Here is a 26,173-nt window from a genome sequence, read left to right as displayed (position 1 = left end):
CAAAAGCCCTTTCTTTATCCTTCAGAAGAAAGCACCGTGCCTAGTTCAGGATTCCAGTTTGGCTGTGTGGCTGTTGTGTGCAGCTGTCTCTATACTCCAAAGGAAAATAGGGTGAGAAGCTCTGCCCTGATGAGGGTGCCCTCTGCCCTGAGATGAAGAGTGTTCCCTTCCCTCCTTATGCTCAGTTAGAGGAGTTGCTGCCCTTTATTCTGGTGCTGCCTCTGCATTTGCCTTTGGAAAGTGATGTGGCAGCCACCATGGCCAGAATACACCAGGAGACTAGCATAGGGCTCCACAGAGAGAACAAGCTCAATAAGTTATTTGCAGAATGAAGTACGATACCCAACAATACAATTTTGGAGGACAAATACAAGAGCCCAGACCAGAAAAACACCTAGTTGAGTTTTTCCAGTTTGATCTCATATTTTTGTAGAAAGAGTTCTTCTGCCTGAAGAAGGCAGCCCTGGTTTCTGAAAAGGAATGACACCCTTGGGATACTTGAGATCTAAAGGGTGTGTTAGACCTGCACTTGTTTCTGGGTTGGCCTTAGCATGGGTGCTGGCCCTGGGAGTTCCTTGTTCCCAAGAGTTAAGTAGCCCTACCTCCTTCTCAATGCATTTGGCAGAAAGAAAGAAATCCCACAGAAACAGGTAACATAACTTAGTCCATATAAAGTATTTTACACAATGCCCTGATAATCATAGTCTGAATCTAGAGTTCTAGAACCTTCTTCACTCTAGCTCCTTGTATTCTAATCCCACCAGTGCTCCAGGTACAGCTCACACAAAACACAATGTAATTCCTTCCATCATGACTAATTTCTCATTTCTCCCTTCTTTGCATTCCAGGGGTATCTTATTGACTCTTTCTTCTGCATCAAAGTTTAAGGCCATTAGCTACTTGAAGGGCAGGATCTATATCCAGTTAATCTTTGACTTGATACAGTCAAGGAGCTTAATACAGTGTCTAACACTCAACTAATAGCTATATAAAGTCAAACACCCTCTGACATATGTATGAACAAGTTAAATATTAATTATCCAAATTTTTATCAGTCCTATAAGCATCACATCCTGTTAGGTTTCTCTATTATTTAAGTAACTAAACTTAGAGAATGAATACAACTTCATAATGAGCTCTCAGTGATCCTCTTTAATATGGAATATCAAATATACAATTTGAAAAGCCATGACTCTGATATTCCATGCAACCAACAGTGATACTTCTGTATAAAGAAAAGACAAAGAAAAATTGCTTGAAAATTTGAGACCTCAACAAAAGCAAGGAAGCTCAGTTTTAACAGCTAAGCAAGGTATTTCTTGGGTTGAGTCTTCTATAACTGACAGCTGAGTGAGTATTCCTCACTAAGTCTCTAGTATTCCAAACAATGGGCAGTTTGTGGGAGGGTCCAATTATGAAATACTTCATCTGACTCTGTAGTTCTGTGGATTCCCTCTGTTTGAGAGGGAGAAGGATGCTTACTGAAGGCATTGACACCCAGGGGGCATACAATTCATAATAAGCACCTGGCTTGGAATGATGAACTTATTTCCAGGTTTGTTACACTCACTGATCCTAACAATTTCTCTGTGGCAAGCATTTCCAGATTGGAAACTGAGCTATGGAAAAATTATACAACTTGTTTAGGACCAAACAAGTCAAACTTCCTAATAGCAGCAGGCCTGGTACCCCTCAGAGCTATATCTACACAGGCAGCCAGACCAGCCTCCCACTCTGGACGGGTGAGGGGCCAAGCTGCTTCCAGGCACCTTCTTTCCAGTGGACATTCTCATACATACTCACACATGGGCCCTCACACACACACACATCTGCTGCAAACAGAAGTCCTAGAACAGGCCTAGAATTCTGTATCCTGTATTTCAGAAGTTAAAAAAAAGAACATTGCTTCTAAAAAAGCAAACACCCCATTCTTTAGTGTTAAATACAGGACAATCATTGTGCTGTCCTTACTCACTGTGTGGATGCAAACAGATTTGATGGCATCATGACATGTTAAATGTAACTCAGAACAGGACAATCTTAAGTCAGCTGGACTTTTTTGTATTTATAAGGGAAAGTATTGCTGAATTTTTCTCACTTGCCAGTTCATTCCTAGGAATTGATCTCCAAGGCTGACATTGAGCATGACCTCTCTGGCTCATCCCCAAAGAGTTCAGATGAGACAGAACAGCCAGTCTCCTTTAGGCCCTGCCCTCCAGAGCCTTCCGAGCCTGGCCGTTTCTGTGGCCTTGGACCTTTCCTTCATGTCACACACTCACAAAGCTTTATGCCTCTATAAATACTAATGATCTTGTTGACAGCTGCATTCTCTTTATTTTTCTCAAAATATAACACTGACAAACAGTGGGGCTGAACTACAGATGCTTGAGTGAGTGAATGAAGGAATAGACAAATAGAAGGCCCTTTTAGGGGCTGTTCAGGGCTGACCATAATGAGTTGAGATGTTTACAGTTCAGTGAAATTTTAAGTGAATTAAAGACTGGCTTAAAACTATTTCCTTGGGCTCGATTCTGTTTCAGTTATGTTCTCCTTTCCATAGATAGTTACCACTGGTGCCCACAGTGAGGTGGGGGTTGAGAGCTTGTTGGGCCAAACTGGCCATGTGGCTCCTCCAGCAAATGGACATCAGAGAAGCAGGCATGGTAAAGGACCTATAGGTTGAGTCTGAGGGCTGTTCACTCTAAATCCACAGACTTGTCCAATGCACGGTCAGTGTGTGGATAGAGGGGGGAGGCAATCCTACCTAGGGAGATCTCACCTCTTCTTCTCGCTGGTGTGCTTAGTAACTATCTAATAGTTAAATTCTGTTGAGTGAGTGAAGGTCAGTATAGGAGATGTGGGGAAGGTAAGAAAGGAGCATTGAATTCTATGGGGAATCAGGGAGCTCTTCACAGAAGAGGTTACCCGCCAGTGATATCTTTAAAAATGAGTGGAAGAAGAGGGGGGAAGGCGTTCTAAGCACAGGAAGCGATGAATGTCGAAGCATGGAGTCATACAAAAGCGCAGCATGATTGGAAAGGAGAAGTTCAGTGTCTGAGGCAGCAGTCCAGGTACAGACCAAGTGAACGTGTGCACCAGGCTTCCCATCTACCGTGGTTTCTCCCTGGAGCGGGTCTGTGAGGACAAGCAGGTCAAAACGGGCCATTATGCTGCCACATGTTACCCAAACGTCAGCCCACTGGACGGGGTGGGGGCACCACATCCTTTAAGATTTAAATACAGCTTCTCTCCATCATCTCTGTGGTTTCTCCAGCCACCACTGACTCCTACCTCTTGCTTTTTCTGCAATATCTCATCTTCACTTGCTGGGCACCATCTAGCAAACTTGACTCTTTCAGCACCCCCAAAGACACAGTGGCACAAGGCCCTCAGTATAGGGACTTTAAAAGTTTTGACAGTACAGGATGGGTTATAACACAAGTCAGCCAGCAAGCAACTTCTGACATATTAAACAGCCTCCTCTTTACCATCCCTGTCACTTCCACGACCAGGACGTTGGTGCGGCCCCCTCAGATGGCCCTGGGCAGTGTGCTGATAGCTCATACCATTCTTTCTGCCCATTGTCCGCTGACTGCCTACAAATGCCTGATTCCTACTACTTTGCTCATGCAAAGCAATCTGGCTCACCCAGTCGGTCCTCCAGGACTCACGGAGGATTTCTATACTGGTGGGTTTTCCACACCCTCCTGCCGCCTTGAAGGACAATGCCAGGGGAACGTACCAAGAGACTTTATGCCCAATTAGATGTAAGGTTTCACCTTGGGTGCCGCCCACACTCAGTGGAATTGCTGGTGACTGTGATTTTACTCCATTAGTTTGGGACCAAATGAAAAGACACATCAAAGATTCCCTTCTCTTCTGAAGATTGCAAAACTCTCCCGTAATGTGTAAACAGAGCCATGGTAACTGCAGGGAAATTCTGACTGTCCCGTTGGTCAAACCCTGGGCTTTTGTGTTGTCTTTCGCTGCTGCTGTTTGAGGCTGGCAGGCGAGCTCAGGTCAGGGGATTAAACAGTAGGCTAGCCGAGCAGCTTTCAGGCTCGGCATTTCCTGTTGTGGGAGTGCTGGCCCCGCACATGCGCAGGAGGCCGCCCCGCCCCCTCACCGGGCTCCGCCTCGAAAGAGAGCCTGCTGCAAATCCTGCGCGGCACGGACGCGACGAGGTGAGCCGCAGCTCCGTGCGCAGGACGAATTTATTGAGCGCCTGCTGTGTACCACACCTGGAGCACAAGGGTCAACAGAATCCACGCTGCCTTCAGGGCTCACAGCGTCCTGATGCAGGACAGATCTATTTTAAAATGAGAGAGAAACTAACCCAAGTGTCAGCTGCCAGAATGTTAACAGTCCTCTGGTCTGCCGTGGTCACTGTACTTTAAGCTGTATTAAATTTTTTAAACTTTTTTAAAAAGCAGTCCGCCCATCCCCAGCACAGCAGATCATCCAGTGGGTCCCCGTGGGGTAAAGTGTGCTGTTCTGCTTTGTTGCTGTGGCTCTGCCCTCTTCCCCGTGCACCCGCTGCCCTCTCTTGCTTTGCCCCTTGCCTCCCGCCTGAGATGCCCCTTTGCACACGATGGTGGCGCTGCATAGGACTCCACTCTGAGCCCTTGGCTTGCCTAAAACTACCGACACAAGGCTGGCGAGGCAGGCTTGTCCGGAGCAATTTCATCCTCTGGCTCATTCCTCTGCTTTACAGGCTCCTTTCTCAGCTTCTTTTCTCTACCCACGAGGGAAATCATGACTGTAGACGCTGATTTGTTTCTCCCGGCAACAGGAATACTTACCATGCCAGGATAAGGAGCAGGTTTGCTACTTATCCTTCCCTTTCCATCTGTAAAGTTATACACGCCTCTTGTTTACTCTCTTCTTCTAAAAAAAAAATAGAGTAAGTGCTAGCTTCTTGTCTCTAAGTTGCAGGTGCTGAGGTAACTGTTTTATTTGAATGATTTCATTTAATTTATTTGTAAACTCAAAAAATAATTCTTGGGCGCCTACCACATACTAGGTGTGGTTCTAAAAGCTGAGAATACAATGGTAAACACAACAAAGAAACAGAAGCATCCATGGAATTTACATTCCAGCATGGAGAGACCAAACAATAAATAAATATCAAGCCATCATGAGATCCTTAACTAAAAATAGAAACAGACTGATGGGTTGAAGAGAGCAGGGCTCCTCTAGAAAGATATCCAGGGAAGGCTTCTCCAGGGAGTGGTAAGAAAGATCCAGCCATGAGAAGACCAAGGAAAAAGCACTCCTGGATAAGGGAACAGCTTGTACACAGGCCTCGGACAGGAATGTGCTCAGAGCATTTGAGAGAGCATCTCCGTTGAGAGAGGACCAGCGGGCTGAAGAGACAAGCAAATGCCTGCGCTCCCAGGGCAGGGTTGTGGTTTGGGCTTTATTCTGCTGCTTTGTAGACAAGAAGGCCGCAGGGAGGTCAGTTAGGGGAAGAAGACTTACAGGGCTGGGGACCAGCATGGTGGAGTGGTGATGGAGGTGGAGGTAAAGTCACACATTTTCAAAAGTAGGGTCAACAGATCTGTGGCATCTTACTACACTGATGGACAGTGATAAGGAAGATGAGCTAGTGGGTGTCCGTGCCTTGCCCAGGGCCCCATGAGTGATAGCCCTGGATGTAACCCAGGCAGTCCGCCCCTATCTACTTGCCATAGTGGACACATGCCTGCAGCAGTGAGGCTCTGCTTGCCTCACGTGTGACAGTCTCCCCACAGGAAGAAGATGATGATGGTCTGCCCAAGAAGAAGTGGCCTACAGTTGATGCCTCATACTATGGTGGGCGAGGCGTTGGAGGCATTAAAAGGATGGAGGTAAGAGGACAGAGAATGCACTCATATCCATGTGCTGACACTCACTGGTGGAAAACCAAAGCCACCTGCTGAAAACTCATATGGAGTCTGGCAAGGGCATGGCTTGTAAGGCATCAGATGGAGAGATGGGAGGTACAGCCTTTTACCTGTACCTCCCCATATCTTGCCCACTATTGAGCCAGAGCAGTTCACTCATCCACTCAAACCCCTCAATGTCACTGGAATAAAATCCAAAACGTTCTTACCTGGGCCTGCAAGGCCTTTGCACGTACGGTCCTCATGCGCTGGGCAATAAGCATGCATGTGGCTTGCTCTCTCTGCCCCTTCAGCCCTCCCTCTCTCCCCTTCCTACACCTCCCTCCTCTTTGGCCCTCAAAACCCAAAGGCCCTGAAGATTCGGTAGCTCTGGCATTGCACATCACATACAAGTTTGTGATGGCCGTTCTCAAGGGCATCATATTTTACTGTGTTACTTTGTTTTAGTGTATATTATTTATTTTAGGTTCGTTGGGGAGAAAAGGGCTCCACAGAAGAAGGTGCTAAGTTGGAAAAGGCAAAGAATGCGAGAGTGAAGATGCCAGAGCAGGAGTACGAATTCCCCGAACCTCGAAATCTCAACAACAACATGCGTCGGCCCTCTTCCCCCCGGAAGTGGTACTCTCCGATCAAGGTATGTCTCATTCTACTCAAAAATCCATCATCACTCCTAATAAAACACTTACATGGTGAGAATCAGACTCTTTTGACATGACAAAATATCAAGCCAAAGTCCAGGTATCACAAAGAAACAAATTTCTAAAATCATGGACTGAAAAGTACAGGTACTTTCTTCATTTCCACATCACCAAGGTTGAGAAGTAGGCCTTTTAATATCACCATGGCAAAGCAGTGGAATGCAAATAGACTATGAATCAAGAGACCTGTGAAGTAACCTGGAGGATCATTATGAGTTTCTATGACATCTCATAACTTCATTGTAGGCAATCCCACTGTCTACCAAAAATGGCAGGATTCCCCCTGTGCCTTATCACCCTTCCTCATATCATAACATAAGTCCATTCCCATTTATCCAGCCTCTTGTGAATGTATCAGGACACTGGTGGATTGCACTGGCCATGGATCTAGAACTCATTCTTCTTAGCTGCAAGCAAAACCCCTTTTTTCTCCACCATTTCTCTTCCCCCAGTGGCTCCAGAGCTTGAAGCCTCTGGTGGTTTCCTTAATGTTTAGGAAGTTTAAGCCATAGGGGCCAGTTTATGCTTCCTGAAGTTTTCTTTTCTCTTACTCTTGGGTACAATTGTCTTTGAATTCATGTGGTTCATTCAATACCCTTGCTCTTTAGCATAAACATCTGCTCTATGTCAGTTGTCAGAGAACACTAGAAAATAACAGCTGAAAAGACATTGAGAGCATCCATCCCAGATCCCTCATTCACTTCACTCCCTCATTTCATACGGGAAGAAAACTGAGATAAGCAAAGTCCTTTCTCTGCCCAGACCCGGAACCTAAGGCTCCAATTCAGACCTATAGTTTCTAGGTCTATCTACAGACAAAACTTGGCCAATACCAAGGCCCCAAGTGAAAGACATGTAAGAAGAGCCAGCTTTCCTCACCACACACATGTGCACATGCACACAGACACATACACACAAATGTGTACACACACACACACACACACACACACACACATAGCCTTACTCCTCTTCTAGTGACAGCAAAAATTTTATCATTCATTGAATTAATTGCTAATTTTAGAGCAGCCCTTCTATGAAATCACAAGAAATAACCATTTTAAACAGTGGAGTGAAACTTTATTGGTAGTTGTCTCTTCTCAGCTGAGCTAGCTACACTAATTGCAATGTATTTTCCTTTTGGCTTGCTGTGTTTAAAGCAATGAGATTTCTTTTTAAGATAAGCCCCCTGGAGCAATGGATTGAACTCTGGAAAGATGTGGGCGAAATGTAGCTTGCTTGAGTAACAGCTGTTTGCTTCTAATTATTTTCTAATGCGGAACATGCAGTGGTGTGCAAGCATGTGCAGACAGGAAGGAGCCAAAGAGAATCTCAGAGATGAAGGAGAAAGGGAATTTTCTATTATGTTGTTTTCAGAGATCTGTACTTTGTGACTAATACAACATATTTGGGTATAGCCCAGTTTTAGCCAGTGTAATCTTGGACACTGAGAGAACATTAATTCTGTTTGAAGAATCCAATTTCTGCTTGAGAGCATGTTATTCCTCTATTAACTGGTGGTGTAAGACTGAGTCTTATGAAATAAATAGAGATGTGGAGGACAAGATTTAGAAACCCAAAAACATTCCAAACAGACACTTGGAATTAGTATCAATTCAATGAGTATTTGTCAAGCACCTACTATGTGCCAGGCCCTGCTGGAGGCTGAGTATATAGAGGTTTAAACCAGGCTGAATATCAGAAGCAGCTGGGAGAGCTTTACAAATTGACTTCCAGGCCTAATGTCTCAGACCTACTGACTCAGAGTCTCACAAGGCCTTCAAAGGCACACTGGCCCTCACAACTTCCTCACTTTTTCTCATCAAATGAAACCCCTGTTTCCCCAATGCCTCCCTCTCCAAACTTCACATCCAAGCCCCTCTATTGCCCCAGTTACCATTGTCTCTGCAGCCCTGCTCCCGAGCCTCCCCTTTAGTGCTAGAGCCAGATTCTCATGGTGTGGTCCCTGGGCAGCAGCATTCCCAGGAACCTGTTAGAAATGCACATTCTCAGGCCCAACTCAGATCTACTGCATCAGTAAGTTTGAAGGGGGTACCCAGTAATCTGGGTTTTAACAAGTCACTTAAGAAATTGTCACTGAAGGTTCCAGGCAGTCTAACATAGTAAGTTCCCTAAGGGTAGAAACTGCGGTGCCTGACAAAGAAGCCATAATCATACCTCGGTGATTTGTCAGGAGTCTCAGCAAGAGGAACCACATTAGATTTCACAGTCCATTTTTACCACTGAGACAGCTGCTGGATTAATGTTAAGTGGTTGAGAATCTGAGGGTCAAGGAATCCCCCAGATAACCAGATGGAAAAGACCTGTGACACTGGTGGGCTAAGTCCTCCACAGGCCTCCCTTGTTAGGACACAAAAAAGTGTGAATGCTCCTCTTGCTAGTGGAGCGGTTCATGCCAACACTTACTCAGCTCCCTCTGCTAGATAGGAGATGGACAGTGGCCCGTTCGTGGGATTGCCCACGTTGATGAGTCTTCTCTCCTCCAGATTTGACCCCCTGGGGTCATGCTTAACTCATCTTTAAATCACCAATGAACAGCATTGTGCCGGGCACCTGGCAGGGACTTCACCATCTCTTGTTAAAGAGCTGAGGCATAGGCTGCAATGATGAAATCACTCCCAGCGATTAGACACTGGTTAGACCATCTTCTCTGGCCCGCACAGGCCCCTTTAGTGCCCTCAGTCCAAGGAAGGTGACCTTCCTCTTGGCATCTCTTTGAGGAGAGGAGAGAAAAAGATCATCTGATATGTATCTGGGCCAGGTGGGAGAGAGAAGGGTGGGAACAAGGAGGCTTGAGAACGGAAGCACAGAAAGGCATTCAAGAGCAATGATGTGTGCTGTTTGTCCAGAAGAAAAAGGGCAGACTTGCTACCAGAACTCCAGTATTCACACTGTTGAACCAGTTGCATGCGCCATGATGAGCCCCACTTTGGCCACGGGCCCTATGGACATCACTAAGCCTTAGCCAAACATTTAGCCTCATGCAGAACCACCAATTCTTCTTCGTTCTGTTGACCTTTTTGTTGGACTGATCACAGTCCTGGCAGGAAACAGAAGGCACACTTAAAAAGGTTGAACTAACATAGCTGTGGGCAGGGCTCAGAGAGCCCATAGTGCTGGTAAGGCACCCACAGACTAGCACAGTGGGGCAAGGAGAGGCGGTGGTGTCACTAGAGCCAGTGCCCTGGGAAAGAGGCCATCCTATAGGAGCTGTGGCCACAGAAAGGGAATCAGCAATCTAAATCTGGCCTGCCATCTTTTTTATGGTCCACAAGCTAAGAATGGTTTTTGTATTTTTTAATAATTACATAAGTACCTATATAATATCTTTGTGCTTGTCTCCTGGCCTACAAAACCTAAAATATTTACTCTCCTTTATAGAAAATGTTTTCAGACCCTTGCTCTATATGAATGCAGCCACTGTTGGAAGAGAGCAGAAGGAATGAACACCCCAACCTCTCCCTCCTCTTGCCCTCTCATTCCTTCTGGTGCCACCTATGGGCCCAACCAGTGGGAAACCAGATGGTGCCATCAGCAAAGGTCAGGCCTCCCACGCATAGAATAAGGAAGACAGAGGGGCAGGGGGCACACAACTCAGAGAGAATAACCATATAAACAAAGCGAACAATGCCACCTAGTGCAAAATTTTCAAGAGGTACTAGGAAGACTTATCTTTCCAGTGAAAGTGGTCAGAATCATATATATGTTTGAATGTACTGCATTTGACTCACTTTTTTCATGCATTCCATGAAATCAGTTTGAGAAGCGGGTGAGCACATATGCTCAGCAAACCCAATGGGGGCTCATTAAGAGAAGGAGTCCACCATGGGATTCTCTCTACCAGTCCAATTTAAGGCAATGACCACACTTCATCCTTCCCTTATCCCAGGCCCATGACCAGTAAATTTTCCAATATTTGTTCTGAGTTTCCCTTTGCTCAGTTCTCACCCCCTGGATTTACACCATCCCATGCTTCTCACTAGACTGGGACTGACCATTTCAGACAAGCTCGAGTAATGCCCAGATATATATGGTCACCAGACTGATCAAAACCAGGCCTGTTTTCAGGTTTGCTGGAAGGTTTGCAGCCCTCAGAGAAACCATTTTTCTTCTTTTCCAGTCAGTAGCAACTCCACGTGGCTAGAAATGACAGAAACGACAGCCAAGTGACAAATGCCAGACTCCGGCTGGCCTAGCAAACTGGCTGTTCTCTGCAAGAGAGCCAGATCCAGGACAGGGCAGGGCCAGCCGGGCCCTGGGAGAGGGTGGGCTTCTCTTCACTTTCTGTCAGGCCAGCCTGTCATCCCGAACCCACCTTCAGCACCTGACCTGTAATCGAGCAGCGCGCAGGCCTGGAACCACCCGGGGTGAAGCTGCACGCAGCCCAGGGAGACCCAGCAGAGCCTGAAGTGTGTCAGACAGGCCTGCTGATGCTGAGCAGACTTCTTTTGCCCCTCTCTGGATACTTTCAGGATGATTCCAAGCTTTTTTTAAACAGAGACTGAAAGGAAAAAAGAGCAAAGCAAAAATGACCCTATTTGTGTGCAAGCATGTGTGTGTAGGGAAAGTTTCCCACTTTATGCATGAATTTATTTAGTTTGAGGGGAAGCCTGGATCACAATATTCACCATATATTATAAGGTGTGAAAATTCAAGTGGTGGTCTATAGTGGGACTATAAATTGAACTACCCTCAAAATTATCAACCTCCGACTAACTTCCAAGTAATTGAGGCAGACAAGCCAAAGGAGAAGACACAGCTGCTGCCTGGCACAAAAAAATAAATAAATAAAACAAGGAAAGGAAAGAAAAGAAGAAAAGGAAACCCCAGCCATAAAGCCCATGCACCAGGATGCTTTGAATGATGGCTGCATGAGCACTGCTGGCCCAGTCCAATTGTTTAGGGAGAAACAAAAGCTAGAGTTGACACAGAACTCCCAAATTGCCTGCCTCTGTGGATTGGAAGGCATGGTCTCAACCTGAGGTACCAGTTGGGAGCCTGGAATTGGTAAATTTCTCATTTTACAGCCAGAATGTGTCAACTTCATATGAAAGAAAGCCATTTTTAAATGTCAGCTCATATACTCTGGCAGAGGGCCCCAAACTGACGGGGAAGTCTTTGTTTTAGCTTCACAGAAGCAGTTGGGCATCTCTCAGGAGTAAAGACCAGGGTCTTGAAATGCATCCTGTGGAGAGGCTTGTGTGTGTTGGACGCTCAAATCTGAGATAAACAGTGGAGTCAACTCAAGGGCTTCTCTCCAGGCTTTGGGTAAAGCCTGGCAATTAGCTGGAAGAATCCTCTGAGGCTCTTCTGGCCCCAGAGCAATGTTATTAATAACCCCATTAGCTACTGTCTTAAAATGACAGGCTTCTTCCTACATTCAGGAAAAGAAAGGCTCCAAGAGCATTTGCTGTTCACTTCTCTTTCACTTTAGAGTTACTTTTTCATCCACTTCTTAGTTATAAACACTCTTACTCTAAAGCTTACTTCAGCTCTTGCATAAAAAGCTATGTGATAAGGGAGTAGAATGAGATACAGGATGTGTAGGGTCCCCAGATTGTTTTCTGTGTCACAGAGTAGAGACTGGGTGCATTGGCGGGACAGTTAGAACTCAGAATACTGAGGGTACAACAGGACCTAGCTAGTCTCACTGTGGCTGGAAGAGCCCAGCTGCAGCGGCTCACCTGGGGGAAGTGCGCACCTGGGTGGAGCACCTGCCACAGGGGCACAGCTCCAAGCACTGTCCATGCACTCACTCCTTTATTGCACCTGACCCTCAAAAGTACAAACTACTCCTCCTCCCATTTTCCAGATGTAAAAACCAAGGCAGAGGGAGGGTAGGTCACTTGCCTAAATTCACACTGCTAGCAAGATGTTTCTTAGTTCATTTTATTAGCTGCGGAGCATCTCTCCATTCAGGCTAGGAATGAAATCCGTTATCAATCAAATAGGAGAGGACTGAGGGCCTGGAGGTAAAAGACCGATCAGGAAACTGTTGGCAGGACAAGTGACAGATGATGGGGGCCTGGGCATGGCAGGAGCCACAGAGACAGTGGGGCAGGGTGGATGGGCAGGGGCAGCCAGAGGGCTGTTACAGAGAGAGCAGCCACAGGATGGGGTCCGAGCTGGACGTGAGCTGGTGAGGAGGGAGAGGAGGTAAGAGTGGGCAGTGTCCAGCTTGTGTGTCTGGATGCTGGTGGTTCCATGAACCCAGGCAGGGTGTGCAGAAGGAGTCGCAGGCTGGAGAAACATAGTTCAACCTGTGGTGTTTGGTTTTCAATACCAAGGATACGTCTACTTCCCAACTCAGATGACTAAGCTGAAGGTGGAATTTGTGAGCCATCGGCAGATAGGGGGAAGGCTGACCCACGAGACTAGACAAGAGCACTCAGGGTGAGCATCAGCAGAGAGGTGTGCCTAGAAGAGGCCGAGGGGAGTTCGCACAACATGTGGAATGAAGGCAGAGGGAAGAAGCACGTGAGGCTGGAAAGGACAAATAAGACAAGTAGGAAGGAGAGAAGGGTGCAGTGGGGAGAGGCCTAGTGCATCAGGTCTCAAAAGAATCAAGTGAAACGAGGCCCGAAGGGGGCCTCAGGATGCCGTGCATGTCCTTAGCTAGTGCCGCTTTAGTGGCGTGTTAGGGCCACCAAACACTGCCCTAGAAGCCAGACCACGGCATGCAGCAGAGGAATGAGAAGTGTGGCTTGAGGGAAAGAGGGAAATAGGGTTGGAGGAGCACAAAATAGAAGATGAGTAGCTCGCAGTTACTGGATTCTTACACTCTGTGTTACAGTCTCCTTCTTTCTAGAGATCCTCCCAAATTATCATTTTAATGGCATTACCATGATCATAGATAACATTTAATGAATACTTTCTGTCAGATAAGTATCTAACTTCAATATCTAACTCTCAACCTTGTAGCCTTTCAGTAGACAGTATTATTAGCTCCATTTTAAAGATGAGAAAAGTCAGGCTTAGGGAGGTGAAACTCCTTGTCAAAAGTTGCAGAGCTAGTGAGGGGTACAGTCTGAATCCAATCATTTGGTGCTTAACTATTACACTGTGATCTGTTGCCACAAAGATACATAATTACTACCCACTCTCTTGGTGCTATACATCTAGGTGGTTTCTGCTCTTTTGCTTGCATTTAGCTTTAAATTTCTGCATTTTCTTTCAGACCCATCTCACTGCTCCTCCTTTGTTGAGCAGTTGAGTGGTTAGCACACAGAACCCCTGGGTGGGCCAACTGACAAGCTGAATCCTCGGAGTCTCCCAAAAGAGAGAAAGAAAAAAAGAATCATTTGTCCAGAAAATCCACCTGGTTATATCCTGAACTATAAATGCTTATCCCAAAGAACATTAAAGGAAAACATTTCATTGATGATTGAAACAGTTTAATGCAGAAAACCCTGCTGAAGACAGCAGCAGTCCTGTCCAGCATTCTCAAGTCATTTCAAAATATTTTTAGAGGCTTTTGTAAATACTTTGCTGAAAGAAATAAGAAACATTATACTTAGCAAGACCAAGTTTAACCCCCAAGAACTCCAACAACAGTTGATAGAAGTTCAAGGGCACATTTCTTGTATCTGAATATAACCCACCAGAAAATAATTTTCAATCATGAAATCTTCAAGATGGTATTCCTTAATTAACACTGGCACTGCAAAAGCTTTGTGTCCAGGAACATGGGGTCTCTACACTTCCCCAGCCTTTCAGCACTCTCCTTCAAAGACCTCTCCAGTGTTTTCAAACATGCTTGACAGAGACCCTAGGAGGAAATAACTTTTGGCTCAGGATGGCCCTAGGTGTGCATATGGCTGCATATACACATGCCTATACATGTTTAACTGATGCAAATTTTTCACAAAATAATACTTATCCTTACCTTATGCAATTAATTTCAATATTTTCCTTCCTATTCTATTTATATCTTAAAATTTCTGGTCCTAATACACAAAATCATTTCATGGGGGCTTGAAGAGTTGCAATCCACAGTTTAAAAACCCTGTTCTAAAAGCTCTAAGTTAAAGCACCCCAGTCCGAGGATCTGCATGAGGACGAATCTGCAGTTGGTATAATAGCAAGTATGAGAGCTGTGGAATTAGACATGGGGTCCAATCACACCTGTCCAGTTTATAAGCTGTGTGCCTTTGGGAGAGTTAGTTGATCTCTCTGATCCTCCATTTCCTCTCCGTAACCCTTCAGGACTTTGGGAGAAGACACATGTAGAAGCACCTGGCCCAGCACTTAGTAGCACTAAAAGCATTCATTCATCCAACAGATAGCTATTGAGCACCGAATGCTGCCCTGGGGTTGGGTATGACAAAACCCAGGACACCTCTGTTTTCCTGGAACTGGCATTCCAGCTGGCAGAGGAACAGACAAGCAAATAAGCAGAGACTATGTCAGGGAGTGGTAAGAGCTGTATTAGTTTTCTATGGCTACTATAAAAAATTACTGCTAACTTAGTGGCATAAAACAACACAAAACTCATTCTCTTACAGTTCTGAAGCCCGTCCCCCTTGGAGACTCTAGGAGAGAACCCGTTTCCTTGTCTTCTCCAGATTCTGGAGGCTGCCCACAGTCATCCACTTATGCATGCTTCCCCCTGCAAAGCCAGCAACAGTGGGTGGAGTCCTTCTCCCATCAAATCACTCTGCCCCTGCTTCTGTTGGCACATTTCCTTCTCTGACTCTGCCCCTCCTGCCTCTCTCTGTTAAAAATGCATATGGTTAGACTGGGACCACTTGGAGATTCCAGGATACTCTCCCCATCTCAAGATCCTTAACTTAATCACATCTGGCCATGGAAGGTAACATAATCACAGGTCCCAGAAAACAGGACACCACCTCTGGAGCTGGAGAGAAGGAGATTGTTCTTCTTACCATAAGAGCCAAGAGGGAAAATAAGGCAAATAAGACACCTGCCTGTTGATGGAGTCACCAACCAGAGTTAATACGAAGAGCAAAGCTAAATAAATGTTACTGTTTTCTCAGGATCTGCAGTGGCAGAAACCAGCCTGCATTGAGCATGTCTGGGACCTAGAATGGCTGGAAGCATTAGACGCCCGTTAGCACACACTTTAGCCCTCAGTCTCACTTTCTCAGATTCAGCCAATCATCACAACGTCAAAGGGCTTATAATTTTTGGTAATTTGTCCCTTCAGCGTGGGGTTCCTGAGCAAGTTGTAGGTGCTGAGTGAGCCCAGGGGACAGCCAGGGGCCTTTACCTGGTCTTGCCCTGTCGACACTTCTGTTTAGTAATTTTCCTGCATTCTCATCATTGTTCCATTTGTGAACTCTAGGCAAGTGGGAAGAAAACACATCAGTGAAAGTTAGTAAGATTGACTTGTGTCCTAATGCTATGCCCAGAAATGTGATAAGGACCAAAGCCATGAGCCCCAAAGAACTTCTGCATGTCTGCAAACTTGGGGCTGCACTGAAGTCTCAGGTGTACCCTGCACTAGCATCCGGGTCCTCTGCTATATGTCTCTTCTCCTGCATTCCTGAAGCCCACATTTTGAACTGAGGGACTGGAGAGTAATCTATCCTGTCTCTACCACATTGTTGGTGGGGTGTTGTTCACGTGACTATGTAATCTGGAAAGTTCTACCTGTCTGTGCTGGCCTCTGGTCTGCTTTCATATGTGACCTTGGTGCATGTATTTTATTTCAGGGAAAACTTGATGCCTTGTGGGTCCTGCTACGGAAAGGATACGATCGTGTGTCTGTGATGCGTCCACAGCCAGGAGACACGGTAGGAGTCATGAGTGGTGTCCCACACACACATTCTTTTTCTCTTTTCCACTGACTTATTGAGCTAGAATAACTCAGATATACAAATCCAGGTATTGTTTTATGTGACAACTCAGATACTAATTTTCAAAATTCCGGTTCTTTACAAGACTTAAGCTTTTACTCGCTTTTCTGAAAAGGATTTTGACAGAAATATGTTGGGTTTAACTTCCTAGGACTTGAGCTCCTTAATTTACAAGTACATCAAGTGAATAAAACAGGGCCAGCTCTTACTTTAGGCGGTCCCAGGAAAGAGCCAGCTGCTCCCCAGCCATACTGGCCAGAGGTGATGAACAGGGTGCCAGAGCCACCAAACAGGGTGGCAGAATAGGGGCCACAGGAAACTCCCACCATCTTCCAGCAGGTGTTGGGCCCAGCTGGGCTAGGACCACAGTAGGACCTTCTACCCTGGGGAGGATTTGCCCCAAAACTCTCAGGGCCAAGCCTGGAGTGTCTTCAGCTCTCCTGGAGTTAGAAAAGGAGGCGCCTAAGAAATTGCAGAGACCTTAGAAACCACTTAGTCCATGTCTTCATTTTGTAAGTGAGGAAAGGGAGCATAAGAGAAGTTGTGCTGATAATCACATCACTGTTGTGTCTTCTTGGAAGAGCTAGTCTCTCCTCCATAAATTTTGTAAAGCAAAGCTTGGAACCAATTCTCCCTCAACTACTAGTGACCTGCATCTTCTATCCACTTCTCTATGAACCAGGCATGTGAACCCAAAAGCAGAATAAGAGTGTCTAATTTAGAGCTCCTTTCAAGTCAGGCAGAATGGGTTTAATCTCACCTTTCTCCTGGCCGGAAAATTTGAAGGAAATCATTTAACCTTTCTGAGCTTCATCTTTATAAAGTAGATGATAATTACTCCATATGTGGCTGGTTGAAGAAGGTAATGTTTGTAAAGCATTGGGCCCAGCATTGAACACATAGTAATGCTCAATCAGGGGCAAGTATTATTATGATTATTTACTTTGTGCTTTACTGCTGTCTGTGAGGGGTTGATGCAAAAATTCAAACCATACTGCTATGATGTGTATTGGATGTACCCACTTTCCCTGCCCAACACAGCACAACTAATAAAACACAAGAGCAGACCTGTTAGGCAGGCCCTGCTCCCTTTACTCCTGGTGACAATTGGCGGTTTGTGGCTGAAGCGATTTGCTCTGAGGTTTCATAGCTTGTGCAAGCAACTGCCCAGTTAACTCTTCTTGCTCCAGGTCATGGCAGGGACAGCATGCAAGTTTGACATGAAAGAAACCAGGTCGTATAAATGCTGGGCCAACTTGGCCCTCATGGCACATCGAATTTATATTTTGTCTGTGAAAGTCAACAAGAACACAGTGCTGTAGCAAATTTTAAAGTACAAATGCTGCAGCTAACAGAAATTAGCCTAGGCTATAAACTTTGTACTCAGGGTGGCATTTGGTCTTGTAAGTTATACATCTGGTTTCTGTGGAAATTAAGCATTTTTAGCATACATGAGACTCACCTAATGGATTGAAAAAAACAGTAAGATAGCTAAACTCAGGTTCAGCAGCTCTATTTTTGTGACAGAAAATGCTGATCAGGGGGACAGTCCCATTTTTTTTCAAAGCAACTGAAAAATATCTCCATTCAAACAAATGAACATTCCATTTTCCACTGAACAGTTCGGCAGGAACAAATGCATAAACTGAGTCAACCTGAGATGTGGGAGGGGTGTAGGCAAGAGGAAGGACAGAAATATTATCATGTATAAGATACAAGAACCAACACTATTTGGGGGCAAAAGGCTGACTGTACAAATCCAACAATGGAATGGAATTTGCATCCACAGATGCTGGGGAGGAATACAATACCACCTTGAATTTTCATTCTCCAATCACCGAAAATAATAGATTCGAAGTACAGGAGGTCTCTATCTAACCATTCTCAGCACTGTCACAAACTATGAGTGTCTAGTCTCCTTTTAAGCAGACCTTCTTAAAAGAAATCCTGCTAAAATTTTAAGACACGTGAGAGAAATAGATGCGAAGAACTGTGTCCTTGCAGGCATGGCAGTGGCCACAGACATCTTCATGTACACATAGAGTAACCCAGGAAAGGTCACAAAGGAATGGGGATTCAAAGCTGCCTGGAGGCACCTCAGGAAAGAATTCCAGGGCATGGGAGGACTATTTGGTAGCCTTGTCTGCATGCTTATTCTGTCTTGTGCATAATATTAGGAGACTCACTGCTGACCTGCATTACTTGAACAGTGATGACTCTGTAAGAATTCTTCAGCACTGATTTATGAGTTGACCACATTTTCCATAAACTCAAAATGACTACATCTAGGCATGTGCTCATGAACAAGAGTCACAGGTTCTGAGTTTTCCCTTTAAAACAAAAACAAAAATCACCTAATTACATTCTCAGTTACATTCTGAATTGTTTCAAACACATGTTGACATGTTGACCTCACAGAACCTGGCAGCTCTTCCCTCTCGGTTCCTGTCTGCTCTGTCCTCCCTGCAGTTGACCCATCCCAGCCCTGCAGATGCAGGCAGGGGCCCACCAACAGAGCCTCTGAGGCTGCTGAAGGAGCCCAGTGCCTCCAGCCCCCACCACAGAGCCGAGGGCTGGGGGAGGCCAGCCCAGAGCCACACCCTTCCCTGGGATGGGCGCCCACCTCCTCAGAGCTGGCCAGGCACCAGGTCAGGGAGGACCTGAATGGGTGCATGACTGCCTGCTGTCTGCCACCACCATCTTCCTTTTCCTGCTGTGGTAGCTCACTGTCCTACTGTTCCTTGGAGCCCACCAGGAAATCCCGGGCCTAACATACAAGAGAAAGTGCCAGAAGAAACCACTTACACAGCAAACCAGCAACACATCTGATTCCAAAATTTAGAGTGCCTTAAGCATATGATATCCTTTGCTTAACTATCCCCTGCTCCCCGTGTAGCTACTCCTGTGCTCTTTCTAAAACAGATCTCAACATGAATTCGTGGCTTCAGACTTGCAATGACTAGGAAAAAAGCCCCAAGTCCTTAGCTTGATTTAGAAAGGCCTCCCTTTCCATCCCATCAAGCTACCATCCCAGGTTCCCTCATCACTTCAAATAGGCCCTTCCTATGCCAAAACTTTTGTGTCGCTGTGCCTTTGCATATTCCAGTGTCTCTGCCTGAAATGCCTCTGCCTTTTCTCTATCTAGTGACCTTCTATCACCTTGACAAAATTGTTCATTGTTCCCCTGGTGTCCCTATAAACACAAAGAGTCGCCCAGCAGGCCCACACTGCGACAGGGCCTTGTCAAAGCAGAGTGCACTCAGAGACTGAGCAAGAGGGCATGGAAGTGAGAACCTGTGTCATGAGCATTTCCCAGGATGGTCTCTGAGGCTTCCTACACACCTGGGTCACTCTTTGCACTCAGAAAATTTGCTCACCTTTCAAGAACAAATACCTGAAGCAGTGAGAATGTACAGTCTGACAAAGGAGACTTCCAGGGACCCTGAGATACCTGGTCATTATGTAATACATCTCATTCTGTACCCTGTGTGTAATCACTTAACTATATTCAGGGAGTATCTCCCCATGCCATTACATACCCTTGTACATTATCATTTTAATGGCCATCTCATTTTCTATTATTTATCTGTGACATAATATTTCTGCCTATCTTCTCTTTTTGTATATTTATTCCAAGTACTTACTTTCCTAGGTGAAGCGTAATCAGTCTTATTGTTGCCAAATCGGTGTGTATATTCATCAGTGTTTCTTAGGATAAGCAGCCAACTGTCTGCGGGACCAAACAGCATGCAGAATTTTACAGCTTCAATACATATTGCTCAATCAAACACTGCATGGATTAGCCCTCATTTCAGCATTAAGAAAAGCCCATCTCCCCAGATGCTCGCCAACATTATTAAACCTAACTATTGGATAGGTGTTAACTTTATTTGCATTTTTCTCATTGAGGTAGAAAAAAAATGTTAATGCTATTTTCTTAATGCAATTTTGCCAATTGCCATACATGCCGTTGGTCCATTCATCCAATTTATTCCATTGTCAATGGATATTTTAGCATTGATCTTTATGTACTTATTTGCATAGCCCATCTTCATTCGTTCATAATCAGATGTTTTGAGGACCTGCTCTGTGTCATACCCTGTGCTGTGTGTTAAGTATGTGGTGCTTACCTTGTGGAACTTCAAGTCTAATATTTCATATATAAAATAGCCAAAGTTGATATTCATCATTTCTGCCCTTGATGTCAAACTTAGAATGGTCTTCCCTACTCCACGAAACATAAATTTTCACAAAAATTGTCTGTCTACCTCAGCCTTAGTTTTTGGTGGTAATGTGAGCTGGCACCTTTTCTGAATCTTCCTGGGTATTTTACTGTAAATTTAGGAAAAGTGCCTTGAGGAGCGATCAGTCACATATATTAAACCAGATGTCCTGGAACATTAAAGTCTTTGAAGTAGGGAATGTGACTTGGATTTACTCTAGATCATCCCAAAGGACTGAACTAGAGCCACCGGTCAGAGTTATGGTGAAGCAGAATTGGTCTTAAAGAATTGAAGTACTGAAGTTTGTTTCAACAACAGAACGGGCTGCCTCAGAGACAACTGAGCTCCTTGTTATCAAACCGGATAAAGCCAGTTGAACCACTAGTCCAGGATATAGATCAGTCTGAAGCGTACCCACTCATTCTTACTCCAACTTGAGCTTCCCCACCCACCACGTGCTCCAGGAAGGAGGGACGCGCTGGGGCTGGATGTCCTTTGTTTGCAGCCACTTGGTTCTGCCCAGATCTGGCCCTGGGAGGCGCGTGCATTCCATTGCTATCACAAGAACAAAGTACTAAGACACACTCTGAGCTTGTTTTGCAAGGCTGAGCCTCCTTGTGATCAGAAGAGACCCAGGAAACACACACGTAAATGTACATAAACACCTTTTGGAACTCATCTGAAGCACAGCCCCAGAGGTTTTGAAATCCCCTCCGGGAGCTCCACCCCCTGGGCCGCTGTCTGAACAACTGTTTCCAATGAGGGAGTTAGGCTGGCCACGTGGGCTCTGCGTCTCCCTGTTGTCACAGATGAAAGGATGGTCTGGGCAGGTCATCTCTGAGGGGAGAGAGGGTCCTCAGCCTGGTCCTTGGAAAGCAGGCAAGCCTTCTCTAACACAGGCCGACTGAGAGCAAGCGTCTGCACGCTGTCCCTTTTGCTTTTCTCACTCCTTCACATTCCGGCGCCGCCCCTTTCTTCTTCCCTCCTTTCCTTGACTGCCTTCCCTCAAACATTCTTGCATCAAACGCAAACATCCACTGTGCTCCCACTAAGAACCCATCACTGGGCTGGGCCTAAGGAAGCCAATTAGAATAGGACTTAATTCTGGATTCCTGAAGTCCAGGGTGATACACAAGAGAAGAGAAGGTCAAGGACTGTATTAACTGCAGGTGGTTATCCAAGCACAAATCCATTCACAATAACTTTGGACATAACTGTGATCTCCCTTTTAGAAGGCAGAAACTGAGGTTCAGGGGAGGTTATTAACTTTCCCAAGGATACCCAGATGGAGAGGGGCAAATCTGGTGCTTGACTTCAGGACTGTCAGCCTCGAAAGTCCCCACTAGGGATTCCTTAAGTCCTTTCTGTTGGCAGCAAATACTTGCTGAGCACTTCCTATTGAGACTAACCCTGTGTTTGTGCTGGCTGCTCACCAATTACTAGGCTGGGTGGGTCCCTGCCTTTGAGGAGCAGGGACAGTCAAGTCTCCAAACATTACTCCATGTGCAAAGCGCTGTGATAGAGCTGAGGTGGGGGAATACGCCCAGGAAGGGCATTTCACCAGCCTTGGAGTAAAAACTGCCTCTAATAGGGCGATCAGGCTGACACCAGAGGAGAGCTGTGAAGGGAGAGTTCCAGGGGGAGAGAAGCCTGAGCAGGAGTTGGGGGGTGGGCCAGCGGCCCCTCCAGGGAGACCCCAGGGGCAAGGTGTGGTGTGGAGAGTGTGGTGAGAGGAGGCAGCGTGGGGTGCTGGTCACAGGAACCCACTCTGAGGACGGGGGGGACAGTGGAGATCAGATTTGTATTTTAGAAAAGTCCCACTGCGTGCAGTTTAGAGACGGTGGCAGCCTGAACAGAAGCAGGTGTGGGCAAGGAGGAAGGAGGCTGCATTCAAGAGATGTTGCGGAACAGGAAGGCTGGATTTGATCGCTGACTGGCTGCAGAAGACGAGGCAGAGGGAGGTGTCAACAGGGACCCCCACAGGGTGGCCAGGAGCAGGGCCAACACTAGTGTGAGGCAAGCAGGGCGACTAGGGCCCCCACTCTCAGGAGGCACTCGCTCTCAGGGTCAGGCACGCACAGGTTGGCACCTGACGTGGACGCCGAAGCAGTAGCTGGAGACAGCTGGAGTGGAAAAGGGCTCCTTGTTGTATTAGGCTGGGGACTTGAGCATGATTAAATGGTCATGCCGGAGGCCCAGGAGAGGAGGAGATTGAGGAGCAGAGCCTTCAGGAGCCCTTTGGGAACGCTTAGGAGAAGGGTGCAGAGGACCTAGAGGCCAGGAAGTGCCCCTCTCCCTTCGTGACTTGGGTGGCGGAGCCCAAGGCGGCTCTCAGGTATGGGTGAGAGGGCAGGAAGCCGGGGCGCCTGTTTGGTGGCTTCTGTCTTCCCCGTGATGAGGCCAGCACAGTCTGGTGGGCGGGGCTGGAGGTCCAGAGCCAGAGGACGAGGAGGAAACTGGCCGTGTCTTTGGGACCCCACCGCCCCTGTGGGTCACTGCTTTCTTTACTTTCTGGGTAGATGTCTCCACTTCACAGAGAAACAGGGGTAATTCAGGATGCAATGTTACAAGCAGTTCACCTCAGAACTCCACCTTCAATATATTGATGTAGTTTTTTTCTCAGTGGCATAATGGAAATCATGATCTTCTCTACCTAATGAGTGGTGCTGCCTGCTGGGGGGAGCTTTTTGTTTTGTCTTGTTTTGTTAACGGAAGTCTCCTACTTCTCCAAGAAGTTAATCCCACAATACCTAACAACTACCAATAAACTAGTGTTACACCAGTTCATACTCAGCTACCTCATAATTACTTAAGAACAGGATCCTTGTCATGTGTGAATACTGTGGTATATCAATACCATGGCTGTCAATAAATATTCCTGGTCAGAATTAGGTTAAAGCAACAGTTCTGGAGTTAGTCCCTTGCCCTACAGCTGGGTGACCTTTTCAGGTCATTTTACTCTTTAAGATCATTTCCCTCTTTCCAAGGAATTGTTTGCAGGACTCCCCGGTGCTTACATGTAGCAGCTGTGCCCTGTGCCAGAGGTTCAGCCCACACTCCACTAGACAGTCAGGCTCCCTGGAACAGGTGTGTGTCCCACCTCAGACAGGGACAGGGGTGTGCTTCCTGATTCATGTAGGCTACTGGGGACCCCCCATCATTTGGAAGCAGAAAGCAAGTAATTTCCTTCCAAGGATTGCTTTAGATAAACATTTGGAAACACTGCTCAGTCCAGTGGGTTCTCCCAACTTTATCGTCCCTTGTAACATTCTTTTCACCATTTCTTGTACTCTCCAGGGAAGTGTTTGCTTAGTTAATAGAGTTTAACCCTATATTATATTTCTTTACTCAGCTGTGATCATAATGTATGTAATTTAATGTCTAAGTCTTTCATTTAATGTATTCCTATAAACATAAGAGGAAAACAATTTTTAAAATCCTTTTGCTTACTAGGTAATGAAAATAATTTAAAACCACTGTTTTGTGTGGGCTGGTAAGACATTGCTGCCTGAATATCGGCAGTTTTAAAGCAGTTGGGCGACTGTGTAAACCAGTGAACATTCCCATTTGAATTCCTGCTTGTTGGTGAAACAGTGGAGCCCACTGGCATAAGTACTGGCATGCCAGCTCTCAAACACACACCTGAGCAACTTGGTGAAAGCTTGGGTGTCCAGAATATACAAAGGTGGTTGACATTCTGTCAGAAGTTCATACAGATCCTGCAGTTCTTATTGGTCATTTCGCTTTCAAAGAGAAACCTTGTGCATTTGAAACTCTGAACTTCAGTTTTCCTCAGAACTTACTCCATTGCCTCTCTCGTTGATGCCTCTGTACTAATAACACTGATTGTTGAAAATAAAGTAAACAGAGCAGGACCTGTTTACTCAATTCACTGAGTGTGATCATTATCAGCAAATGGTTGCTGAGGTGCCTTGAAGAGCTCTGTAGAAAAGTCAGACAAGCATGAGATGTGGTCCCGACCTCAAAGAACAGACAGACTGGCTGAGGAGACAGAACAGATGTTGGTCAAGGTAATGCGCTGGGCAGACCATGAGAGAGCAGAAAGAAAGGAGAATGACAGAGAAAGGACAGTGGCTGGCAGCCTGAAGGACAGGAGGCCTCCTCAGAGAATGGTAGGACTCTATGGGGCTTTGGAGGAAAGCTGGGACTTAGTCAAGCAGACAGGATATAGTAGGGCGGAAGTTTTCTGTCTCCAGAATCAGGATGCAGCCCTTACCTGCCCGTGGCCAACCTATGATGCAATGAAAGACATCTCAGGCTGGAGTGTAGGAGGTAAGTGGTGCCATATAAGGCTGGAAGATGTACATGATGAGATTTCACCACCCTAGTGGTCAGATTAAAATGTTTGGTCTGAGTTCTATAACCACTGTGAGCTCATCTTCATCTGGGATAAATATTATAATGCCAAATTGTATTGTACTTTAAGAAATTTAATAAAAAGTTTCTCAAACATTTTGGCCCAAATAGATATTAATAGTTGTTAATTTATACATAAAATTTGGCCACAGATGCTTATATAACAGCCAGATTAAAGTCATTCTACTAATGTGCAGGAACAATGGATCTAATGTGTTGGAAACTAATTAATAGGCCATTGCAATAGTCTGAGCATGGAGCATGAGGCTTGAATTTGAGTGGTAACACAGGAACTGGAAAGACATAGATGAAGGTGGCACCATCCGAAATTAGTTCTAGCATGGCATGGAGAAAGAGTGATAGTTTCAGCATCAGGAGATCCACACTAAACCCAGTGCTACCAGGTGTCCATGGTGAAATTACTCAGCTTCACTGAGCTTCCATCTCCTCTTGCATGAAAGTGATCTAATAATCCCTCCTTCTTAAGGCATTGTCAGGATTAAACAAAGTGACAAATGTAAATAATTCAAATAGCTGGGAGTTGGTTTTCTTCCCTCTGAAGACTACAGCTGACTTCAGAGAAGTTTAGCTACATCTCAACAGGGATGAAAAACTTCTCAGACTTAGTGTCTCATAGTGACTAAAAGAATCAAGTTACCTACAAATTGAAGACTATATGTGAAGGTCAGTCTTTTCTTGCATAATAGACAATAAGCTTGGTATTGGCTTCTTACACTGAGGAAACAGAGTTCTTGAAAATTTCTCGCCACATTTCATACCAGCCCGTAAATCCCCAACAAATCTGAAGAGAAAGTGCAATTTGCTGGCCACTGACTCCTGACCTTTTATAAACTTTTGCAAAAGTAGATCATTTAAGAAAAAGAAAAAGAAGCAAATCATAGGAAAAGTTCCTAGAGGGTGTGATTTATTTTGGCAGAGCGCCTTCCTTGGATGTTTGAATTCTCAGTAGGGTTTGTTCAGTTCTCACCCTTGGACTCTGTCCTTTACTGTCTCATTGGAGGAGGACATGAGTACTTAGAATTCTTGGCTTACTTTCCTGAATTTAAAAACTAAAAAGTTCAAGACACCCTATGTCCACAGCAAAAACCAAACCGTACCCCAAACCTGCAAAGTTAACTTTTTTTCAGAGAAAT

The 26,173-nt window shown here is 45.6% G+C and overlaps 1 protein-coding gene across 3 annotated transcripts in view; it reads left to right on the top strand.

Moving 5' to 3' along the window:
• ANTXR1 (ANTXR cell adhesion molecule 1) overlaps positions 1-26,173 on the top strand; it is a 226,771-nt gene that overhangs the window by 159,720 nt on the left and 40,878 nt on the right. For all 3 annotated transcript variants that reach the window (XR_012120811.1, XM_037022145.2, XM_073212205.1), the window contains exons 15-17: positions 5,754-5,849; positions 6,352-6,519; positions 16,276-16,356. Coding sequence is in view for 2 of the 3 variants with exons in the window: in XM_037022145.2 (XP_036878040.1) it covers positions 5,754-5,849; positions 6,352-6,519; positions 16,276-16,356 (345 nt within the window). In the remaining variant the exon portion in view is untranslated. The remainder of the gene's footprint in view (positions 1-5,753; positions 5,850-6,351; positions 6,520-16,275; positions 16,357-26,173) is intronic.

This window comes from Manis javanica, chromosome 1 (assembly GCF_040802235.1).
Source record: "Manis javanica isolate MJ-LG chromosome 1, MJ_LKY, whole genome shotgun sequence".
Classification (NCBI taxonomy): domain Eukaryota; kingdom Metazoa; phylum Chordata; class Mammalia; order Pholidota; family Manidae; genus Manis; species Manis javanica.
The sequence above is the reverse complement of the archived record's forward strand: the minus strand, read 5'-3'. Positions and strand labels throughout refer to the sequence as shown.